This window comes from Nestor notabilis, unplaced genomic scaffold (assembly GCF_000696875.1).
Source record: "Nestor notabilis isolate BGI_N333 unplaced genomic scaffold, ASM69687v1 scaffold8299, whole genome shotgun sequence".
In the NCBI taxonomy this organism is placed as follows: domain Eukaryota; kingdom Metazoa; phylum Chordata; class Aves; order Psittaciformes; family Psittacidae; genus Nestor; species Nestor notabilis.
This window is the reverse complement of record NW_009943195.1, coordinates 19,549-45,200: the sequence shown is the minus strand read 5'-3', so window position 1 is coordinate 45,200 and position 25,652 is coordinate 19,549. Positions and strand designations below refer to the sequence as shown.

Genomic DNA, 25,652 nt, shown 5'->3' with positions numbered 1-25,652 from the left:
CTCAAGTCAACTGGTACTGGAGATAGTTAACATCTTCCTAGTTTAGCTATTAGGAAAAGCAAAGGATGTAAAAATATGAACTGTAAAGTTACATCAATTTACATCAATCTTTTACATACCAAGTCAGGTTAAATCTTTGAATTATTTGGTTGATACACTACAAAATAAAGCTAAACATGTTCTCCTACTGGCACAATCTTAGGAAATACCGATTAAAAAAAATTATGTGCAACATATCATTTCCTTTGCTGTTCTTCCCACACCCTAAGCTGAAATGGCAGAAAACCATGGACTAAAAAATGAAGGAACTATCCAGGAAAAAGGGTCCCTACCATAGTTCCATAGTTTGATTTTCCCTAAATGCATATATAATGCCAGTCCAGATTAATATCAGTTCTGTGCTTTATGGGAAGTTTTCAAGGTGCATCTGGGAAATCTCGGCAGAGCCACCTATACTGATATGAAATCTATGGTTTTCAGACACCAAACCTGTTCCTATTTTGTTGTGTAGACCTAGGGTAACCCAGACTGCTGGACTGATCAGTCCAGAAATATGCAAACATAACTTTGTAATAGTTTCTTTGTACTAGGCATGAATAACTGCCAGAGGAAATAGGGCATTGTAAGACACTGATAACATTCTTTGCAAATAACAGATCCCAATGCAATGACATAGGTTTACATTTCCTTTTCTATTCAGTATTTAATAAAATCTCCAGTGAAAGTAAGCATGTGTTTAGTGTTCAAAGACACATTGCTGTTACATAGCATGTTCAATAAAGAAATTTCAAACTGTAAGATTTTTCCATATATATATATGGAAGCTCAGCTATGCGTGCTGTCTGAGTATCAGACTAATTCTTTCTCAAATGCTCCTTGCCTTTGTGTTCATCCTACCTTCTGTCTGGAAGAAAGTAAATTTTAACATAAGGATTCCTTGGCCTCCCATCTTCCCTTGAAGGAAGATCCTTTGCTCCCAATATTGTCACTATTAACTGATGACCAACCTTGTCATACCACAGTTTTATCTGTAATGAGAAAATATGAATTAGTGAACTCATTTCAACAACAAAGTAGCATATTAATCCTTAAAATCAATTTTGCTCATAAGCTTCTGTTTATATTAGTTACTTAAACAGAAAAGACCATGTTCTACTTTGTATTTGATTTGTAAAGCATACAAATAAATTAATACTATAATAGCTTCAGTATGTACCAGGAGTTACTCTTTTTAAAAAAATCCCTGGACAATATGTACATTATTTCACATTAATTGTTTTTTGCATTGTGCTCTGGTTAGGATTATTCTCTCTTGTCAATGATACTGTACTACTTGCATTACTGATGCATGATATTCATATATATACTTTTCTAAGGTGTTTATGCACAATGAATGGATTAATTTTTCACATCCTGTTGTGCTGGAAAGACTATGGGATAAGACCATGAATATTTCAAAACTCTAAACATTTTTCAAGATGCAGACACTCATCCTGAAATTATAGAAGCCCTCCAAAAATTGTAAGAGAGCAAGACTCAGTAGTCCAACACTCTTCACAGTCCAACTCAGCAACAACAAGACAAAACTTACTATTATTTGCCTGTAGAAATTATTATTAATCAGTATTAGACACGGTCTGCTATCCTGTTTAACTAGCTGCTCTTTAGCTATTTCAATTTGAATGCTATAAACTCCATTATTCAAGGAGAAGATATACCTATTTTAGCACATGGAAAGGGAAAATGGTGCAGTTAGGACCAAGGCTTTCCAAATAGCAAGGGAGTCACTACATAGTGGTACCAATGTAGTGTTATTAACTATAGCAGACAGGGGAGGCTCTTTTCATGGGGAGTTTGCCATGAGAAAGAACAAACTAGGACGTTTAGAGGAAACACTGACCCTGACTGAACTTATGGGGATCAAAGAGGGTAACACCCAACTACATGCCCAACCAAGCAGTGCACTTTCAGGCATGAATATACTCTGGCTAAGGTAAACAACGGCAGGGGACAGTGCCCATCTCATATCGCTTCAGAGACAGGGTCTCCACCTCCTGTCATAGCTCTTCATCTTCAGCCTTTCAGTCACTTAAAGAAAGGTCTTGACACAATTCTCATGACTTTTGACCCACCAAAAAAGAGACTGATTTCCCTAGTACTTCAGTAAGTGAGATTACACTAAGACACACCAACTCAACCAATGGTGTCAGTGTATTTCTTCCTTCTGCATTACTTCGGATCTTGCAACTCGTGTAGCCATCAGACAGCAGTGTTTGAGTGGATACTAAAAAGGGGAGGATACCTGTTCTCTATTTTTCTACAATGACCTTGCTACTGACTTTACAGGTTTCTGGTACCAACAGGTTAAGGGCTCTAAAGCAGAAAACTGTATGAGAAATTTATCTTTGATAAAATTTAAGACAGTTCTAGATGCCATCCCTACATTTCTGCAAAGCAAGATGCTTTGTCAGTATTTTTTCTAAACTGAGAATTTATTTGGACTAGTAGGTATCTTCATCCAGCCACAGATCACAAGTAGCAAGCTTTGCATCTTGCAAAAAAGTTTTAATGAACTCTGAAGTGCGAGTCAACATACATGTTCTCTGACACTAAATGTATCCACTGGCAGACTTCCTTGGGAGTCCTTGGGCAAAGGACAGTCTTGGCTAATCCGTCACCCCAGAGGTAGTAGCACTGAAGACAATATTCATCTGCTTTTTAGGAAAAATTATCCTTGCTTAAGCAGAATGCAACATATATGTGATCCAGACACTATTACAAACTATGACTAAGTGAAGATGAGATAATGTAGACATGGGTGCCAAAATATAACCATAATTATGCATTCTTATCCAAGCTAAGTGTTTCTTCACTATATTTGTTTGAGACTGAATTTTTGCAGGAAAACTTCAGCAAAAATGTTTGAGAATTACTCTAAGCAGAAGGTTAAATCATCTGACACCATTTCTTTGAGATGCTCTAACATCTGTGTTTTAGAACAAGAAATCAAATTTGTGATGACTTGCACCTTCTACTTTTCTCTTGGTGCTCTGGGGGGAAAAAAATAAAGGAAAAACTTGTATATAATGGGCATATAATTTGGCTTGTTATGGGAAAGGTCAGGAGGCAGAATTATGAGTAGAAGGCACATTCTCTTGTGTGGTCACACTGCTAGCACTCCAATATACAACACACACACTTGTAACACAAGAATTCATTTGACTTGGATGCAAAGAGAAGAAACTGGGAGTGAGAGAATGGACAAAGAACCCCATGGAGGAAGAGGATGGGACTGCATTCTTATGAGGTTAGAAGAAGAAAGAAGGGACAAATCAGAAACTGCTCTAGAATCACTGGAAAAGTAATGGATGCAGGATGCTTCTTGGTGAAACACTGGAAGAATGGAGCCACTAATGTCAGGGACCATAGAAGAACAGAGGGACAAAAACCAGACTGAATGAGACAAATGGAATGAGATTACAAAAGAACCAGCCATTCTGTAACTGGCACAAAATAACATTGCACTGAGAGATTGGGATGAAATAAAATCTGACAAGAAGTCAAGGTGGGAAAGTGGAACGGAAAATGAGAAACAAGCATCTTAACTAGCATACTGAACATGGAATATGAGTTTAGGAATAGGACTTATCTAATTCTGACTCTCCTGTGCACAAGTATTATGACAATATTCAGATGGTATGGTATTTTCTACAAGAACCTTTTCTATTCACAAGGAAAAAAAGAACAGCCATTAAGACAGCTAGGTGCAGTCCAAGAGGACTAGATCGATCCCTTCCTCTTTCCCAGAGACCCTGTGTATCAAGGCATGGATCCCTTGAAACATTTTTAAAAGTATTAACAAATTGCATATTCTTCATTGTCTGGGAGTCTGGCATGAGGCCCTGGAGCCTCATTTGTAGTGCTAAGTACTGGAATTGAAGTCTGTGATGTATATTATGCCTGGACAGAACCTGATTGTCTCAGACTCTGACCATAACTTCTCAATTCTTAATCAACAAATGCAGGACAATCCTACCACACTTACAGAATACTATACATATTTTATGTTGTGAAATAAATATGGGATAGCACATGTATAACTGAAAAGTTGATGAGGAAATTACTTTTTTCTTTTATAGCTTTGTCGAGTTGTATGAGAAATGTTTCCTAACACCAAAAAATGAGCACTGAATTATTCAGTCCATAGGGTGTACATCCCACAAGAATGTACAGACATGGTGCTCATCATTGAAAGACTTAAGCGGCTGACTAACAGCAGAATCTACAAACCATCCATTCAGCAGGTTTTTTACACATGCAGGAATTGGCACTTATAAAGCTTACAACATCTAAGAAACTGTGACAATGCAATCCTGATCTAAATGAAGGAAAGGGAAAGCTAAAATTTCAACACTTGAAACACACCACAGAAAAACCATGCTAGCTGACGATAATGTGGAAGCTAACACCTGTAAAAAAATTCTTGAACAGGATTTTGTCTACCTAGGCGACTTAGGATGCAGACACCTAGAATTCACATAGAAAGTGATCCTGAATGTTTTCTTTTCAGTTAGTGTTGAAGTCCTGGAAACTTATTTGCCACATACACGTATACTTTCCTTCCCTAGGCAGATGTGAACACTTGACTAAACTTCCATTGTAACCTACATTCAGGCAAACAGGCATCTAAATTCAGTGCATCCTGAAATTGTGAGATGGTCTGCTACCTGTGGAGTAGTGCATCTGTTGCGCTCCTTGGGACAGGCTTCCAGGTAAGAATACTCTGCATGGCAGAGTATTCTTCTGCAGTCCAGTGATGACGGTAGTCATTGGGGGGAAAAGAGATGAGGGTCTGGTCACAGCTTCATAGGATTCTTTCAGTTTTTAATCCAATAGCGGTCTAATACAAGATCAATATATGTTCTGGGTAGCAGATCTGCAATCTGCTACACCTAAATTAAGCTTTCCTTGCTATCACCTCACACTTGTATTCCCAGCCACACAGTATTTCAGCTTCAAATGAGAATTCATACTCCAGAGAAGAAAGTGATGTGCAACAGCTTGATGATAAAGGCACTTTTCTGAGAGACTGATAAAGAACTTTTCTGGTTCAATCTCTTCAGTCTAAACAGGGCTTAAACCACAGATGTCCTGTTTCTGGAATGAGCCTCCTACACGTAGAAAGATACATAAAAGCTGACTGCTGGTGTTGCATTCTGAGAAATGAGGATATCTAGTATTCCTGTTTGGTCCTCTGGCATCAGAAGAAGACTGTTGCCTCTGGAGAACCAACTCACTGTGGAGTAGCCTAAGTTTCAGATAGAGTTAATGGGGTGCCCTTTATTTGGGCTGGATCACTCACTGCAGATATTGAGGTACTTAGTTCTTTCCTTCAACTGTACAAGTCTAAGCTTCTCCCCAAGGCACCTCAGATTTATTTGAAGCTAGCATAAGTTACATGAATTAAGGACATAATTTCAGTTTACTAGATTTCATACTTTTTCTTTTAGATCTCCTCTTAGTGAGAAATTTTATTCAGAGATCTGATTGAGGTCAGAGTTCTAGAAAAGAAGTAACCATGTAATTAGGACCCATACTCTAATACATATGCAAAAGCAAAATCAGTTAAGAAAATCTAGATAATATTATAATTGCTACTTGCTATATTCTTATCTCATGAATGCTTGGCTGTTTGCTTAACTATGCAATCCTAATGTTTTGTGTACAGCACATAAAGGCACACCACATCTTAAGTGATAATTCTAGATTTAAAAACAGAATATTTGAAATTTTTAATTCTATGCTACATTTTACTCTTTATTTGTTATATAAGGGTTGCTTCACATATCTCATGGAAAAAAGATAAAACCTGTGCCACTGGGAGAGACTGCTTGCCCTGCAGCCTGATTTCTACCACTACAGCTTACCCAAACATCACTAGGTTTGAAAGACAGCTAGCCAGGCATTTTTGCTCTTCTGTTGTTCACTGTAATTTTCCAAGTAACCTACATAGCTGTTTATTAATGCAGTATTTTGAAACTGAGATACTACTTTTCTTTCTTGCATTTTTCTGAAACAGAAGGTACACAGACTATGTTGTATCAGATCAGAAGGACCTGTTGTTAAAAAAAAAAAATTATCTCAGATGATTTTTAAAAAAGGCTTACATCATTCATTTTATTTACTTTATGTAGACGTAGAAACTGCCCTGAGCTGGTAAAGTCTTGGGGGTAGCTGAGGTGAGCTTTGGACGTTGTTAAACGTACCTTTTAACACATTCTGACTACTGAGGGTTGTTAAACCAAACTATTATTGCTGTCTGCTTCAGTTGCTGCCGGATATGTTGGAAAAAATACAAAAAAAGACTGTCAAACTGTAGAGCCTCAAGGATATGAAGGCCAGAAAATTATGGAGGTATTTAGGCCGCCCTAATGTAGATTTCTTTCAAAAATTTCTGGTTTAGTGGCTTCTTCTTGATTTCAGTAATGCCAAAAAGATGCATGTATATATTTTTACACATGATCAAATATATTGTTGTTTTGTATTAAAGCAAAAAGAATGTCTGAAATTTTCAAAGTCAGAAAAACCCCCAGTGGTTTCATGGCAAATCTGGCTCAAAAGGAGGCTCCACCAAGAAAACAAGAGATACCGCATCGAAAACACAAATTTAAGAACAGATCATTCCCTACAAACATAATGTAAAATCTCATGCTCTAAATTAGAAAATTGCTGGTTTGCTAAACTGAATTCAAAAGCTCAGGAAATAAATCCACACTCTTCCAAGTACTACAGAATTAGTAAAAGTTCAGGAGAAGGGCGCATGGCAGGGAAAAAAGGAAATTGAGTGAGTTTCTTCCCAACAAAAAAATAATTATGTGTTTCAAATCATCCAGTGATACAAGAGCTAGAAAATGAATGGAATGACAATGAGAGAAGTGTGGAAGAGGAACCTGTGCCAGAATGTGGGACATTTATCACCAGGATCAGTTTCAGACTAACAAGTAAAGAAGATGCAAGCAAGACTACAGATGTGCATTTCCTGTTGAGAGCAATGAAACAAATAGGTATAAATAGTGTTCAGAGATCCTCGTTCTTGTAGCAAATTCTACAGACACAGCTATACCATGGCCCATAGTGTAATGTATACTTCCTGACAACCATAAACAACAGCTCAGAGCTCTGAGTTAGCTAATTTCCCATGCCAAGAAGTAACCAGAGTTCTGCACAGCTGCTGCACTGGTTCGAATACCCATGTTCAAAAATCACTGGAGAATCTGTTCTCTGCAGCCTGCATTGTAAACATATCTTAAATTAATCCATTTTAAACTATCAACCATCCCTACTAAAAGAGAGCAGATGTTGGACTTTATGTTTCAGTCTTGTAAGGATGTTGCCAAGCTCCTAAATTTGAGTTCTTCAGAAACTCCTGTCACAAACTTTAAGTTTAGCTTTGACCATTATGGAACTCTGCAAAAAGCTATTAGAGAGGTCCACAATGACTCCACAGGCATTGTGCAGAAACAAAACTGGGGCTAAAGACAATTCTTATCTACAGCATCAAAAATAATCCAGCCAGGGGTGAGAGAACAAGCCCCATACATTTTCACCTCTTGGTGGATATTCTCTGTCACGAATTACACTTGGTTTATTTCCTTAAATGACTACCATAATCATTTGATCAAGTAATTTCTTTTTCTTTTAATTATAGGATAATAGCCTAAGTAGAAGTGAAATTTTTTATGTCTATTTCTTTATTTTATATAATGTGGTTAAAGTAAGGAATTACTACATGTTACTTCTACATTATGGTATTTCATGAAACATTCAGGTTTCAGACAGACATTTCCTTTTTAAATTGGACAATTAATTTACATATATATTCCTAATTTATTTTGTGCATATCTAAAAATAAAATAAATATTTAAAGATTACTTATGGTATTTACATTTTTGAACTACTTAGCAACTTGTGATTGAATTCATATCCCTCTTTGATTTCATTACCATTAACAAATGCCAACTTTCTTAATTATGCTAAAGGATGTTTTAAGTTTATAATACAAAGCCAGTTTATGTCAGTAGCACAAAATAATACTTGAACCTAAAACAGTACTATGAAGACATTACTTTTTTAATCTCAATTTTTTTCTTAGAATTTTTTAGTTTTGATTTACACTTAAGCAGGAAGGACTACTTTCAGGAAATAATATATTGTGAAATAAAATTGTACTTTATCAAAAATGAGTCATAACCAAACCATCTCCTACAGTCTTATTTAGAATTCCTTTATAAATATATATATATGATCTCCTTTTCCATTTCAATATGAAATTTAGTCATCTCATTCTGATCATTTAGATCATCTTTTACAACTTCCTTGAGCAAGTCATCAAACAAGTGAAACATTTATACAGCTCCCACACAAAAGATTAACATCTCTATAAAGCTATTTTGAAAGAAAAGCAGATAAAATTCTATTTACAAAAAACAGAAAAACATGCAGCAAAGCAAGATAAGCATTGTAACATATTAGTAAAACCTACTTTAGCATTAATCTACAGTACCTTAGGAGTTTCCTAATGAAAAAAGGCAAACAACTTGTACCTAAAGAGAATAGCAAAGCTAAATAAATTCCATAACACAAGGGAAGAATTTTTTATTGTTTAATAAAGTTTTGAATATTTTCATCTATCTTTAGTAAATGCAAGACCCAAGTTTCATATACAATAAATTTGTTTCTTTTAACAAGGTACAAATTTTTTGCCTGTCTTTCACTCAAGGCTCTACAATTACTTGGAAAATGCAAAAAAGGATGTGTTAAGTAATGGTAATGAATGATTTAAAGAGACATTCATCTCTACATAATGACCTCAAGCACAAAATTACTTACTTCTTAAACAGTACACACATTTTGTGTGTGGGATGCATAGCCATCATCACTATTGAAACCTGTATGAGTTTACTACTGGTTAAACAGCAAACAAAAACTAGTTGTCTCTTTAAATTTTAATTTAATATTTTAAACTCCATGCAGAATTTTACAAGCTGCTCACAAGATGACATGAAACTTGTTAATATGATTTGAAGCAACACACTAAAAATATGGGAAAACGGACTATAATGTAACGTTTTCCTACTATGCATTTTCCATAACAAACAAAAGAAAAACCCACAACTTTAGTTTCCGTCAGGCAGACGAAGTCTTTACCTGAACCCTAGGAACAAAAGGCGTTGTTCTTCTACTAAGGCTTTGGCTCTGGTAAGCAAAATTAAAGAAAAAGCAATAAAACAAAACCAAAAAGGACAACACGCTGGAAACTAAAAGACCAAAAGTAAAAACAAAGACACACAACTATTACTTTAAACACAGCTTTACACCAACAACATATTTATATAACACAAAGTATTTTAATGCAATGCATAAATTAAATCTACAGATATGTTACCACATCATATCAAAACCCTGTGATGGAAATTCTGGCCTTTGGGAAGTCAGCAAGAATTTTGCCACTGATTCCCCAGGAGCAAGGATTTCTCTTTGCAGGTCTACAAATAACATTTATGATAGATTCAGAAATAACATTAACAAAAGGAGCAGGTCAGCAAAGTGTGATTTAAAAGTGGGGAAGCAAACACAAGTTCAGCTTGATCATCTCTTTTAGAAAGATTATAGATGCATATTCAGAGACAGAATCAAGTACATTTCACACATTGTCAGGTTTGCTTGCTTTCTAGAATAAAGCAAGTAAAGTAAAAGGTTTTCTCTTTTATGCAACTTTAAGGGGTATTTCTATAAAAAGCCCTCCTAAATATTTTTTTTACATGATTCAACAAAAGTTAGTGCTATCCGGTATTAGCATTACATGGGGGAAGGTACAATCAATGTCTTTCAATTCTCGAATAATAATGACAGAAATGACATATGGTATATACAGAAACCCTAGCATGAAATGGGATCTAGAGCATTTAGCAAGCTTAGTTAGCTGCATTGCACACATAGATGCATTTATAACTCTTATTTTTCTTACGTAACACTTTTTTTACAGACAACATACAGCCTCATGGCTTCCAGTGGCTATGTCAAGACTACATCAGTACAGTTCCTGGACTAGCTACAAACTCTAACCAACCATTCTCCATCCTCACCTTAGGTCAACAACTAATGAAGTGGCACACAAAGGGTACCAAGTCAAGAGAATGGATAGGAATTATTTGGCCTGACCAGAGAGGCTGGACTAGGTGAGTGGAAGAATGGGAGCATAGGAGTAGGTCACAACAATCACAGCACTCTGATAGACTTGAATCTGCTTTTCCTCCCTGCTCTGTTTTCCTGAGATTATTGATCTATTTTGAAGTGATGGAAAGATGCTAGTACTCAGTAGTCTCCCCGTAAGAAATGTACCCAAATTATGGGGCTAGGCAGCGTGACAATGCTTCTGCTACCCTCCTTGCTCACTTGGCTTGCATAGATGCTGGAGAAATCTATTCCATAAAATGTGTGAAGTAATCTGTTCTCACACCAAAGCAAGAAGATATATAACAAAATTTGACAGTGGATCACAGGACTTGTCTGATGTGCTCCTGCGCTCTGTGAGGTGCAGCAGCTTCACACTGTGCCCTAGTCTGCACAGCCCTGTGTATGGGTGCCAGAATGTCACCTCCTCATGTACAATAGAAGTAGATCTTTAGCTTGCTTCTCCCCCATGTTACAAGAGAAATATAGATACTCCAGAATATCACAGTCCTAAAAGGGATGGAATGTCTCCCATCATGCCCCAGGGACCCTCACCTGCCACATTCTGCCTTGGAAAATATAAGGCAATAAGCACATTATGTGTACTACCTAAAACTTTCCAGGGTTTGTTGTTAGAGCAATAGAAATTTACTTGTGTAGAGGTACAAAGGAAAGAGGAAAAGGAACAGGCAAAAGGGGGAAATGAAGCACATCTCATATTTTACCTAATCCCCCCAATATGCTGATGTGTCCTTCACAGTGTACAATATCTGCTTTCTAATATGCTACATATATTACAACTATAATTAATATACCTGTATTTTCATTGTTTTATAAACTGAGTATGTATGGAAAATCTATTTAAGTGGTCCTGTGGTTCAGCTGTACAAGGAAATAGATTAATTTTATAAATTACGTCCCTTTTCTGTTAGAATTTATAGCAGTAAAAAATTGAAATATTGTAATTTTATACCTGCATCCATTTACACAGTCTTGTAGTCATGTTAGCAGTCTCTAAATCTAACTATTGCAAAAGCATTCCAAATTATACCTTTCATGCAGTACTGAAAAAGTAGCCAGAATGCAGTAATGAAGCGCAGAGCACCAACACACAAAGGATACTGACTTTTTCAAAATGATGTTAAAGGAAAAACAAATCAGTGGAAAACTACAGAAACAGGAACCAATCAAAGCAAATAATGAAACAATAATTGCAATAACAGTCAGATACTCCCCTGAAAGAACAATGTGGATCAAAAATGCTACAAATTTTACAGAATACAGATAATAGTAAATTATAACACACAATAGTTTGCCATAGCTGCATATATTTTTTTCAATCAAATACATATTTTGTTAATGGAAAGAAGATTTTCTAGCTACATGATATGGTTTGCTTCATGAAAAATCCTACTAGCCAGCTTTGGAGTGTCACTGTAACCTCAACTGGAATAAATAGGTTCATAGACCAATGCCAGTAAGGAGGAAAACACAGAAGACTCGAAGAGACAGAGAAAGATATCCCTGAATAATAGAGGGGCATCACTGCAGCTAAACTGGCTAAAACCATGCTGAACATAAAGGAATCTATTCTGAAAAACTATTAATATAAAAACCCTTGAAGGATCTGTAGGACTGTCTGAATAAGGATGAATACACACAACTATTTAGTCAAATACTTCAAACCTCCACCTGAACTGTAGGTACCTCCACTTCTGCCCACAGCTCTTCTATTTCACAGCCTACTAACCACAGTTGCCCTAACAGAAGCCTACCAGGACTGCACGGTACTGTCCAGAAGTTTAGAAAATACAGAAAACACTTCCAAAATCTTCCTATCATTCTCTCCCTCAGATTCATCACACCTGTCTGAATTCAGCTACCATCACCCAGAATGTGAGCTGACCTGCCACTTCCATAAGGAACAGCATCCTGTCCCCATCTACTGCCAGGGCTCTTCAGTTATTCTCCTGCTAGGCATTCACCATAAAGAGCACATTCCCTAATACATTTGGAATTTAGTATTTCCTTTCATTTCCATCATACTCAGCTATTCAGAATGATGAGTGTTCCATTAACTGTTCTGTCAGAAAGGAGCTGATTAAAAAAACGGAAAACCAAGATACTGAACCTTGCCCATTCTGTAGTGCTGAAACTGAAATACATTTTAGAACATGAGGAGATTTTTAAAAATCAGTTTTCCCCTATTACTTCATCTCTGCTAAAGGTCCAAAATTAGATCTCATAGTTCATTCTAATTTTTCACAACATCTCCAACTCTACGAACAGCTGTTTTTTTTCACTAACTCTTACAAAGTTTCAGAACTGTTTGAAGTCATAAATTAAGATACCAAGATTTTAAAAAGTGAAGTAAAAACTAGTCATTGCACTACCTCTAGACACAATAACCCCCCAAATTTTAAAAGTCAAAAACTGTGATTTTTTTAAACAAACTTAAAATATCAGATCAAAAAGGAAAAGAAAAAATGTTCCTGTCAAATACCTCAATTCTCTTAAAATCTTAAAAATCTATTTTAGTCAACACATTTCAATGTGCCCAGTTAGGTGCCACATTGCTAACTATCCACAACATGTTCAGAGATTCTGACAAGCCACCCTTCCTCACAAAACAAACACTTTAGAACTTGCCTATCAAAGCCTTGAGTCAACAGCAGCAGGAGCTGGGTTGTGCCATTAAGATGGTTAACATGAAATACAGCTATTTTCAACTTCTCTTTAGCTGGTGAGTTAAGTGTTCAAATTGCAAACAGTACATAAGGGAGTACAAAGACGACAAACACAGGAAAGATCTTTATATGTCTTCTAACGTTATTTCATTTCCTTAAATGGGAAGAGATGCTATAAACTTATTATTAAAGTCATTTATATCTTGAAACAAGCAAAAAAATCCCACTAAAAACATGAATGATGCCTTCTTGAGTTAAACACTGAATTTATATGCCATTCTAAGATATAAAACCTTGTGAATTCCATTATTAGAACATACCTCCAAATCTCCTGATATTACTCTTACACACCTCAAACCACAAAATCAACAGACTTACTGACTTTACTAATAAATCCTAATCTTAAACTCCTGAAGATTTTGATTCTGAAACTGAGAAAGAGAGAAAGTCAGTTTTGTGTGGTTCCTATTGGTACCATCATTCCACAGTGTTTGCGCATTGGAGTCTGAGCAGCTAAATATAGACCTTGAATTTCCTGCTGGGAGCTAGGAACCAAAATTTTTGTCAGCTTATTTTTTTTTATGATAATTAGTCAAAAGAGATTTCTTTCCCTCATTTCCACTATCAAGAATTTTTGCTGTATTATAAAACTAAATTGGTTTTTAGAAACCTTGGTCTGTGTATTTTGATAGTTCATGTTCTCTTGTAATTGTGAGTCTTTCAAAGTAGTTAAGTACAACAGTTACAGAAAATTCAAAATTATATATTGTGGATGGCTGAGCTGATGAGCAAAACAAATAATGCCTCATGCATTGCAAAATGGAGCCAACATGGCTGCTGAATTGAAAGTAAAATATTTCTTCCTTTCCTCTATCAATACCATAAACCATTTCTGTAAGATCTTTAAATAGTCTGCTTAGATTTTATGTATATTTTAATGACACACTCAACATAAACAACTTGGAAGAAATATGAATGTGACATTTTCAAACATGTTTAACACCAGCTTTGCACTGCTTCTATTCCATTTTCCTCTCCTTTTCAACATGTACCAGGCTACAACTGAGCACTTTTGAAAAATCACACTTTGGAGTTGTAAATGACACAGAAAAGTGTACAAAACTTCAGTTTAGTACAAAAATTTACCATTTTTAAGAAAACATTCATGTAATAAACTTTGTTCTCAATGAGAGGAAGAACAAAAGTGAGTAACACTGGTACAAACAATACAATCAAGGTAATATTAGTAAACAACCAAAGAGAGATCTGGGAAAGGTATATATGAAAGTTAAGGCATAAGAAATAAACAATATTAATGTCCAAGCACACAGGTAATAAAATCTACCAACTGTTCATATAAGTACTATAGTTGAAAAAGTGTATACACTCAATAGCACAAATATAACTGTAGGCCATGATCAGACCTTTCTGAAAATTTTACTCTACCAGTCTACCTTACTAAATAAATATACATACATATATATATCTCTCTAATCCAACATATATAAAATTTCCAAAAGCTAATAAAATAGAATGCCCTTATGAAACTATAGCCCTGCCTACTCTGAGACAAAAAAATTCAGCTAGTTCAACAAGAAATTTATGTTAGAGGAAACTTGCAGTCTGCAGTGAGAGTTGTATATACTGCAAAAAGCACAACAGTAATATCAATGAAATGTTTACATACTGAAAGTTGTCCAGACAAGAACTGTGGAACATCCCTTAACATGCCAGGACTCATAGGAGAAGTCACTGAAATAGAGGGTCGATCCATTTTTTGAGATTCAAATGAACTAGAACCTGTAATGATAAATAAAAATACTATATAAATAGTAACACTTACTTGTTTTTCACAACATTCTTTATATAAAAATTGTGGAAATATAACCCAATGTACAATGAAGTTTTGAGAAATACCAATTTTTCATCTATTTAAAACTATCAAATAATAATGCTAAATCTTTTGCTGCTCACATGCAATCAAAAGCCTTTATAGAGCAAAAAATAGTTTATTCAGGCAATTCTGACCATAATTATATCAGTAAGTTGAAGGGCCAAAATTTCTACTTGGTAAATATTTAACTGTGGTCAAAGGAATTCAGTCTTATTATTGTACAATCAGACAAATTTCTAAATAGATTTTTACAAAAACATCAAGATGCATGTAATGGGTTTTGTGCATTTTGTTTCAAATCTACAAGGTTTGCAAAACATCAGAGGACAAGTTTTGACATATAAAACATAGAGTAAAAGTAAAGTATTTTTATAAATACAAAAGACAATCCACATCTCACAAAACATAAAATGGATTTTATTTTAAGACTTGGCTGATCAGTGAAAAGTTTTGGAGTTTTTCATATTATTATAATGAAGTTTATGCCACTGCATTTATTCATAGCTTCCATTATAAAAGAGTTCTAAAACAATGATAAAAAATAACTCCAGGCTGAAATCCATCTTATCAGATCTAAGCCAAAGAACAAGTTATTTTTCCTCACATGAAATACTGAGTTAGGCAATTTAAGGACTGCTGAATGGTTCTGATACAGTAGAAATATTCCAATTTCAAAATAGCTATCTCAGGTTGTAAATAAAGAACAGTTCATCACCATTTTTAGTTTACACAGTTCAACTGAGATGCAAAACAACAGGAAATTAAAAATTATTATTAGTGTTTCTGTATATTAGTTAGAATTATGCTTTTATTTTCAATCAAAAATAGCCTAAGCCTATAACCAAATGTCAAGCCTAAATCAAAATATCCTGACTTTTGATAGTTTATTATTAAACAGAGGTAGATAGATAATACAGTAAGATGACATGCTGAGACAAATATGGACAAAGAGACGAAAGCTATACTGACTGTAGATGACATTTTTCAATCTTTTTGTGCTTACATAAAAGAGATAGAAGATTTTCCTACCCCACAATTGAAACTTACTGGACTCCAGCTGTGCATGTGTGCTGTCAGGTATTCTGGGAATGTCCCTGAAATCAGGAAAATTAAGACAGGCTGATCCTTTATCTAACAAGCATATTCAAATTTCACTTACACTGTAACACTTCTCAAGTCACCATGGAATGCCTCGGGAAAGGTGTATGATACGCTGGCTGTCTTCAGCCATGGGGAAGACTTATCTTTTATTCAGTATAAATAATTTCAGTGGCAAATTAAAGCCTACAGAGCAAATGGTTTGGTGGATGCAGGAGAGAGTCTGCACAGTCAAAACAAAATACTTCAGGAAATAAAAAAAGAACAATCTCAGACTTAATAGTAGACTAAAACTGTGAGCAGTAGACCTTATGATGAAATATACATTAATTAAATTTATTGGACCCTTATTCAAACATATTAAAGTGCCAGTAATGGCTGTCCCAAGATGTCCTTTACTGTCCTTGAATCCCAAGTTTGGACAATCTTACCTTTTCCATGACTAAATAAAATGTGCAAGTTCATTTGGCAAAATTGCATACTTGCATATACATGAGATGTTTCAACATCTGTATTAAACCATGTGTACAGATATGTAATTCTAAAGCACTCAGTTGCAATGACTAAGTAACTCATTACGCCCACTCAATTCCCAAAGGAACATTCTTCCTATGAGGGGCAAACAGTACTGTATGCTAATAAAAACTATCAATATGCTAATAAATACTTTCAGAGGCATTTGAGCAAAACCAAGCAAAATGAAGAGCTTCAGCTCTGGGTCACAGCAAGAACAATATTTAAAATCATGATGTGTGTGGTTCAGTGCAGTTGGTTTCTCCAAGTTTGCATTGGGTGCCAGGGCCCAGGTGCTGGCAGCAGCGGCTGTGGAGTGGCCTCTGTGAAGGGAGGCCAGGGCTGCTCTGTGCTGGACACAGCCCAGTACAGACGGCTCCAATGGACCCTCAGCAGGGAACGGTTGAGCCCATCAGTAAAGGTAGTGGTGCCTCTGTGATAACATATTCATGGAAGGGTTAAAAAAAGAGTTGAGCAGCAGCTGTGAGAGAGTAGAGTGAGAAAAAACAAAACCATGAAAGAAACATCCCTGCAGACACCAAGGTCAGAGAAGAAGGAGGGGGAAAAGGACTGACTGCAAGCCCCATGCCCCATCCCACTGCACTCCTTGGTAGAGCAGGGAGGTAGAAGGGCCAGAAAGAAAGGAGTGAATTTGAGCCTGGGAAGAAGGGAGGTAAAGGGAAGGTGGGTTTAGTTTTATTTCTCAGTATCCTATTCTCTTATTAATTCCTAATAATTTAAATTAATCTTCCCCAAGTTGAGTCTGGTTTGCCCATGCTGCTAGCTGCTGAGTGATCTCCTCATCCTTATCTTGACCCATGAGCTTTCCTGTCTTATCTTCACCCCCTGTCCTGCTGAGGAGGGGAAATGAGAGAGTGGCCAGCCAACGTCAACCCACCAGAAAGGGATATGAAAAGGAAGAAGTTAAAAATGCTTCCTATGATATCTACTGTTGCATACAATCAAAAAAAAAATGAAAAAAGGAAAGAAAAGAATCTGCACTATATATAAATAAAACTTATCTAGTTCCTTTTTTGATATACTGTTTCCAAACATCTTTTAAAACTGGCTAGAAAGTTAGCTTTACTAAGCAGATTGAGGAATCTTTCCAAGTGAATTGATGCACAGTATCCAATAACTCGAATCAGAAAGCATCAGTAAGTAAAACTTGTCAGAAAATTACAAGGGTTATTGAAGAAGTAAATATTCATTTGCATATTTGATGTATGCAGAATTTATAAAGGGACCCAATACTTGCCTATCACTTCACTCAGAAATACACTCCTTGACCTAACTTGTAATTTCAGAAAACTATTTCTATTGTGTGAGTTTGAGAAGAAAACCTTGAAAATATGGATCATTGTGAACAAATTGAATACGAGTTTTCTATAGATAGCTGAAATAATAAATCTGAAGGCTTTGAACACAGTGAGGCTGAAGGCTTCTTCACAGTGAGGGTGGTGAGGCACTGGAATAGGTTGCCCAAGGAAGTTGTGAATGCTCCAACCCTGGAGGCGTTTAAGGCCAGGCTGGACAGAGCCTTGGGTGACATAGTGTAGTGTGTGGTGTCCCTGCTCATGGCAGGGGGGTTGGAACTAGATGATCTTAAGGTCCTTTCCAACCCTAACTATTCTATGATTCTATGATTCTATGATTTATGTTCCTAAAGCATGCACATCCCAGTACTTTATGGTAGTATGATTGGTATTTCATACAAGGAAAGACCCCGAGATAAACAGGTGTAGAAGCAGAAGTAGTTTTAGGCATCTCTTCACTTTTTAAGGTATGTTCCATTGCAAGCAGACTGTACTGTTTCTTCCAAATTCAAAACAATAGCAACTATGAAAATAACATGCATTTTAAAATTATTTCTGAGAATTAGAAAAGCAGAAAATAGGTAACTTCCTGTGTATAAGAGACAGCCAGTTCACACAGAGTAACAACTTGGCCATCAAGTTTTATTTTAAGATGAAAAAAGGGGTAAATTGCAAGCCAAAATGGTATGATAATTTCTCTTGAGAAGCTTTCCATTTTATCTTTATCAGCTCAGCTAGTTATAGCAGTCAGCCCATAGTAAAAAGAAGAACTAAGAACTAATTAAGAACTAATCATGTTTACTGAAATTTGGTTTTGTATTCAGAGTATCAGGATGTGACAATAGGTTCACTTTGTCAACTAAGTTAATTGCCAGTAGCTGTCAGAAGATGAGTTAGTGTGTTGCTATGCAACCACCAAGAGACTCTCTTTGTAAGTAATAGGATATTCCTCAATGCAAAAGTGAAATCCTTCAAGTGGGCATCAATTATTCCAGTTAAAATAATTACCACTCCTGACATCTGGTAAATCTGAACTTTCAATGATTTTAAAGACATTGAAACTTTATTCCATGGGGCAGAACACAAACCTATGGTGTCATATTTCCTTGGGCAAGCGTAAGGTATTAATTTCTATAGTCCACTTAATTATGACCTGAAATCTAAACTGAGAAGATACTACAGAATTTCCAGTTCATCAGCTCAAATATCATTAAAAAATAAAAAAAAAACAAAAAACCAAAAAAACTGAAGTTATATGAATATCAAAATCCAAAGAGTTACATACATCTAACAAGAATCTAAAACCTTACCAACTTTCAGAAAGCATTCATCACTGAGACTACAGTTATAAACCCATTTAGGTTAGTAACTTGCTTTTTGGAGGTGAAAACCCTCTCTTACATCTACTGCAAAAAGGCACTGTGAATAAAGTACACAGAAAAACTTCTTTAGCCCTGCTCTGGCTCAGTTCTTTGGACTATGTGGCAAGCAGTTAATACTGAAGAAGGCATCTTGAGACCCCACTTCACTTTCTTTAAGGAATTTTAGATGAGCTGCTCTAGTGACAGCAAGTGGAGCACATGGTAACATAACAGAAGACATGATGATAAGGAAGGTAAGCAACAGACAGTAAATATAAAAACACAAGAAAGAATACAGGAGGTTTGCACATTGAAAAAAATGCAGAAGGAGAAAATAAATTGAATATTTTCAAGACGTGAGCAGTTCCTTGAAACTTCTGCTATAGACTTCTGTTTGAGAGAAACCATGAAAGATCTTACGCCTCATGAAATTAATTTGAAAACTCTTTTTCTGAGACAATATTCTTCTAGTAATGTAGTCTGTCCCTTAGCATTACTATTATACCTGTAACTTCGAAGTTATACAGAGGTTTTTAAGGATATAGGCTGTACACTAAAAGGGTTGTGATTCAATATGTATGTAGGAGATAACCTCTCATCTCACTGACAAGATAAAGCAGGTTTTGTCATTATCAAGTTTGTTTAAAATTTTCAAACCAAATTAAGTTCCTACACATTAAGTTCTGGATGTGTTGAACATGTTAAATACCTATTATAGCTGAACTGATAAATTATCCTCACTGAAACTGTCTTCATAATATATAGTTCTAGATTTTTCATACTTCTTAATTTTTAGTTGTAACATTGCCAATGCTTTCTTGTCAAAAGGTAAGATAATTATGTGCATTTAATATATATATATAGTGTGCATCTAACAAATATATTTATTAACATATAAGCATAGAATCACAGAACAGCCCAGGTTGTAAGGGATCTTGAAAGCCCATTTTGATCCAACCTCACATGGAAAAGGAAGCCTAGGTGATATTACCTAGCACCCTGTTCAGTTGTGCCATATACATCATAATAAATTCAGTGGGGGAAAAGAGAAAATTCTTAACAACTGTAAGCATCTTCAAATTCAGTGATAAGCATCCCCCTCTTCACAGCCCTGGTGTGGTCAGCTATGGAACTTCCAATGGAGAAGTAAAAAATGGATGGATGTGGCTGCAGGCTGTAGGAACTTGGAAGAAAAAGAACAGATAAAGGGGAAGTATTCACAGTCTAATATAACAAAGCAGCTATTGCTATGCAAGATTTTGAGAAATAGGTCTGAAAGTTAAGAAAATGGGGCAATGTAAAGCACCAAAGAAAAAGTCCTGCAGAGTGCAAATATGTTCTGTATTAGATAACCTGCAATAATTTCATAGATTTCATAGATGAAGATGGTGAGAGCGTGGATTCAAGACTTTCCAAAGCATATTGATTATGTCATTAGCATACTGTATGCTGTGCAAATTCTACATCACATACGCTGAATAAATTAAGTTCAGCACCAGTTCATAAATTAAACACAAATACATAATTTTATATATATTATATAAAAATGGGAATGGAGAAATAAAAATCAAGAGTCAAGAATTGCAACAATAAAGAGTATAACAATTTCAGAGCAAATGTTGGCTTGATCACCAAATAAACAACCTCAGCAGGGAACTTATTTTTGACCATATTGGCAGACAATGCCTGGGACTTCCTCAGAGAACACAGAATTTCACACCAGCTCTTTTTAATTACTGTTATATCAATCATTCTAGCTATGTTTTTGGTTTACAGAATTTTGCACACAGTTTTACTGTTTACAATTTTTATAAACCTGTTTGATATGCTTTGCCCTAAAAGTGAAATTTAGCAACATTTTTATTATATTTAATACAAAAACTTACAAAATTACTTACCCTATTGGTCTTGAAACAACAAGCTCTACTTGTGGTTCAGGTTTGGATTCTAAAATGATGTTATACACCTCCTCAAAGGTGGCTCCTTGTAGTAGCCTTCCATTCCATTCTAATACTTCATCACCTATAATTTCAGCAATAACACCCTTATTAGGAAGTCTGCTGTGCACTGTACTTGCAATGACAATTTAAGCCATCCTACTCGCAAGTTTTCTGAACTGTGAAACCTGTGTTTTAGACAAGTCTGGAGTCCTTTATACAGGAAAATCCTGAGTATAAAAGGGTTTCAACAGCTCAGCTTCCAATACGTAAAGTTCAGTGAAACAATATCACTAGTAGGTGATATTATTGAGTGAGTGTCTATTGAGTAAGATACAGCTCTTACTTGCTTTGGCAGCTGTGGTTTACCAAAATCCCAACATGCTCCTTAGGAAATGCAGCTCTTTAAAACAGCATATCTCATCAACTTACTATTTTGAAGATCCTTTTAACTCTACAAGTTAAATATTTAAAGTTCAGCTAGTTCTTATGTTAATAGTTAATATTTCTGACATGTTCTCCAACCTAGCAATCCATGGTTTGCATGTTGAGGCAGAAGCAGTTTCTTAGCTGAGCTGGTTCTGTTCACATAATTTTGATTGATAGCTTAGTTTGCTCTAAATAAACTATGGACCACAAAATTACTGGACAAAACATTAGTGGAATATTATTTTCAGTATAAAACATGAGTAAAAATGCTAAAATATGATTCTGAACAATGTGAGAATTTATTTATTTGACAAACGAAGTAATGTCAATAATCTAGTAACTGTCAGGTTGAATTCTGCAGTATTTCATCATACGTTTTCAACATAATTTCATAGCTAATTAAACTCACTCGTTATCACCTTCAGAAAAACAACTCAGCAATATAGAACTATAGTAGATACATACCTGGTCTAAGATGCCCTACTGTATCAGCTAAGCTTCCTCTTTTAACTTTGGTGATAAATGCGCAGAGTCGACCTGATTCAGTCATCTTTCCTCCTACTACCTGTTTCAAAGAGGAAGTATTTTCATAGAATGAAAATTACTTTAAATTACTTCAATATTCTGGCAACAAAAAGAAGAATTCAGTTATTTTTTTGGTTTTCAGGTAGCCCAGGTAAGACACATAAACTTGAAAAAACCCCACCACAGAATATTGGCTATGACAGGTTATGTTTCTATCTATTCTGTCTACTTCCATAATTTAAACACAATGCAAATGCAGAATGCTAAAGCTTTTAGACTTACCAAATATATGTATAGTATTTCTTTATTATAAATTACCACCCAAAAAAAAGTAAGCTGTTGGTTATGAGACTGCTTACTTCAATACTTTCAAACTGAAAACATATATGCTAATGTAACCAAACTTATGATATTTGCACCAACCATCTAACACGTCAATGAATCAAATTCACATTGGCTGGCCAGTCAGATGAAAATACTTGTGATACTGAAGATTCCTCTACAGAAAACTTCAACAGGTTTGACCTTAATAATTATCTTAGAATTCAGGATGTTGATTCAAAATAAATATATGGTTTTTTCTTTTACTGTTTATAATTCATTCTCATTCTTGTACTAGTATTGCTGGAACTGCAAACAGTATAATACAAAAATAAGATCAAGATATGAGCTAGAAATAATTTCATAATATTCAGAGTACTGCATCACAAAAAAGATGCAAACACATTACTTTGTGATAATATACAATAAATATTACAACATTTTCCATTTTGTGTATTTAAAATGTAGCAAATCAGTCAGGGGGAGGGAAGGGAACTTTCTGGCTTTTGGTTCTTCCACTGGTAGACTCTGCTCTGGACTGAAATGTCATTGGATTCCAGATGTCCCCCCGATCCTAAAATGAGATAATTTATTTTTCACATTTCTTCCTTCTTTTGGGTGACAGAAGTTATACCTTGGTGCAATACTCAATACTGAAAAAAAAGGAGAGGGCTTGGCTTGCCCAGCAAGGATACAATTAGCACCTTGCAGAGCTGACATTCTCAGCAAACTTGTGGAAACATGTCTAATCTGTCAATCAGAAGAATAGAAAATTTGAGCCTTTCAGGGACCCTGTAAAATTACTCTTGTTAGTTGATTATAAAATGTCCCTACATTGTAATTTTGAGAATGATAAGACGTTATAGATATCAGTATGCCTAACCTGCACAGTATGAGAATATTTTTGTTATAGAGGTAGCTAGTTTACCAACCTTTAATCCAAGCATTGCTCCCGAGTCCCTAGGCACACTTCCATCTTTTAGCCGTTTATTTAACAAAATCCGACCAATGAGACGGTCTCCATCTTTGGATGGTTGCCAAGTTACTGGATGCTATCAAATGGTGTTAATGGAAAATACAGTGAATAGGATTTTAAAGAAAAATATTTCAGTAATACTTTTCATTTCTTGATATATTTCACAAATGTCATGAAAGTATTATGATTACACTAACATTTAATGTAATAATAGAATGACAGAAAACTGTGCCAGAAAAGATGCATTTGGATATCTAGTCCATTACAGTGTATGTCTAATAGTTACTAACATTATCTATTTTACTAAATCCAATTTCTAAATACCTGGAATTATCTTTGCATCTTGATTACGTAGATATAGAGAACTATACCTAGTTACCTACATACAATGGAAATCACACCTTCACACAGACAAAAACAGCTGTAGACGACTAGTGTAAGAGTAATACTGAAAAAGTTTAACTTAAAACAGAAAATTGATATAAAACATTTCTTCTTTTTCCACTATTCCAAACATGACAGTTTGCTCTAAGATACGCAAATGTTTTCAGTGTTTTATTTTCTCTCAGTAGTAGTATATTAAAAATTATAAAATACCTTAACAGCTATAGTCATTACCCTATTTAAATGTATTGTTTCTTTCTTGGAATAATTACTTCACTTATAAAGCATAGTTGCAGTGAATGTTACTATTGCATTATTATACATGGGCACAGTTATACTTGTATATTGGCATAACTAATAAAATCTTAACATTTTGTTTTGTGTAATCATAGCACTTTTTCACAGAAAAATACTATTTCATGCTCTATTTCATGCAAAATTAGCAGGCACAGACAAATCTGCTCCCATTACAACTAATAACTCTAAAAGATTTATCATAATTTCCACCAAACAGAATGCAAAACTAAAAAAATACCAAAGCAGATGGCAAAGCCTTTAATTCCGCACAATACTGCACAAAAATGGCATGGCAACAAAACAAAAGAACAACCATGACGGTGAAAGGGAAAAAAGAAAAACAACTTTTCTGTGCAGAGAGACCCAATTTTCTCCCTTTTTCACCTGGAGTTTAAACTATTCATTTAATTTCAGCCCCAGGAGTTTGAACATAGTAAGTCAAATAAGCCAATCAGTAGAATCCTTATTTTTGATTACTTTATACTTCAAGGTAAGACCACGATATGCTATTATGCAATCATAAGAACAACAGTTCTTCCTTTAGCTTCTCAATTTTTTTCTTAGGCTGCCAACCAGTAAAAGTTGCAACATGCAGAGACTTTTCATTTGTTTTTCTTTTCTGCACCTTAAGAAATGCTACATTGTCTCTAGAAACACCCTATCTTTTATTTTATGCACTATTTTAATGAGTGACAGAGAGCAAACAAAGACCAAATGAGCAGGTTAAAATGCAGGCTCCATAATCTCAGTACCTTCTCGCTATGGCTATGTTCCTCGTTTAGAGTTGTGCTACTACACGTATCTACCCCAGAGTCTTTTATCTGAGGCTCAGACCATTCCAAGTCCTCTTCCAGAGAGTGGCCACCAAAGCACACCATTTTCTTTTGCCTCTCGGATAAGGTGTTAGAATCCGACAAAACTGCCTGCTCACTAGTTTTTCTTTTTCCCCTTTGACTGTCCCCTATAGGCGTGGGATAAAAAAAAGGATCAAAAAAGAAAACATGCAAAGGTGTAAATAAAACAAAGGAAACGTGAAATGTAAAGTAAACTAAATGGTAAGGCTCCACATGTCTCACCAAAGACATTGGGGATGCCTCACTGCTATGCCAAGACGTATGGTCCAACCAGTTGTAATCCATGTCTCCTGTGAGAATCAGACAGACAAGATAGTGCAGTAAAGGAAAGGTGAAAGAAAGGACAGAAAAAGATACAGTAAAATTGTAAAGACTTCTGATTATCCTATCTAATTCAGAACCTCTGCTAGCAGGACTTGCAAAGTGCTTCCAAGAAAAAGTTAAGGCTTCAACAGCAGAGTACATGGAATATGAAATCCAGTGAGGAAGGAGGTATGCTTGAGTCTATGTGTGCATGAAATTATGTACAGTGTAAAGTATCACTGCTTCACCATTTTTAACTGTTCATATAAAATTACTTACAGTAAATTAACTTAAAAAGCAACTTGTGTTGTATTCCTAACAGAATTTTCAGAAAGGAAAGCATTTGAATATGGAATTTTTTTTCATCATAATCTAAAGAAACAGTTTTGTCTTAAGGAACCTGTTTCTTTGCTTTTCTAACACAAATTAATATTTATCCTAATCACTTCAGTAAAATACTTAAAACAATAGTACTCTACTCAGCTGTACAGTAGGTGATGTTTTAAGGAAGGTTAAATGAATTG

The 25,652-nt window shown here is 35.3% G+C and overlaps 1 protein-coding gene across 1 annotated transcript in view; it reads right to left on the bottom strand.

The window, feature by feature from the left end:
- LOC104411392 (regulating synaptic membrane exocytosis protein 2-like) overlaps positions 1–25,110 on the bottom strand; it is a gene marked incomplete at its 3' end in the record, with an annotated part of 27,987 nt that extends 2,877 nt beyond the window's left edge. The window contains exons 1-7 of the mRNA XM_010021795.1: positions 25,048–25,110; positions 23,247–23,366; positions 21,934–22,033; positions 21,001–21,124; positions 15,862–15,908; positions 14,608–14,720; positions 898–1,028 (exon numbers count right to left, since the gene is read on the bottom strand). Of these exons, the coding sequence (XP_010020097.1) occupies positions 898–1,028; positions 14,608–14,720; positions 15,862–15,908; positions 21,001–21,124; positions 21,934–22,033; positions 23,247–23,366; positions 25,048–25,110 (698 nt within the window). The remainder of the gene's footprint in view (positions 1–897; positions 1,029–14,607; positions 14,721–15,861; positions 15,909–21,000; positions 21,125–21,933; positions 22,034–23,246; positions 23,367–25,047) is intronic.
- Positions 25,111–25,652: the final 542 nt, after the last annotated feature.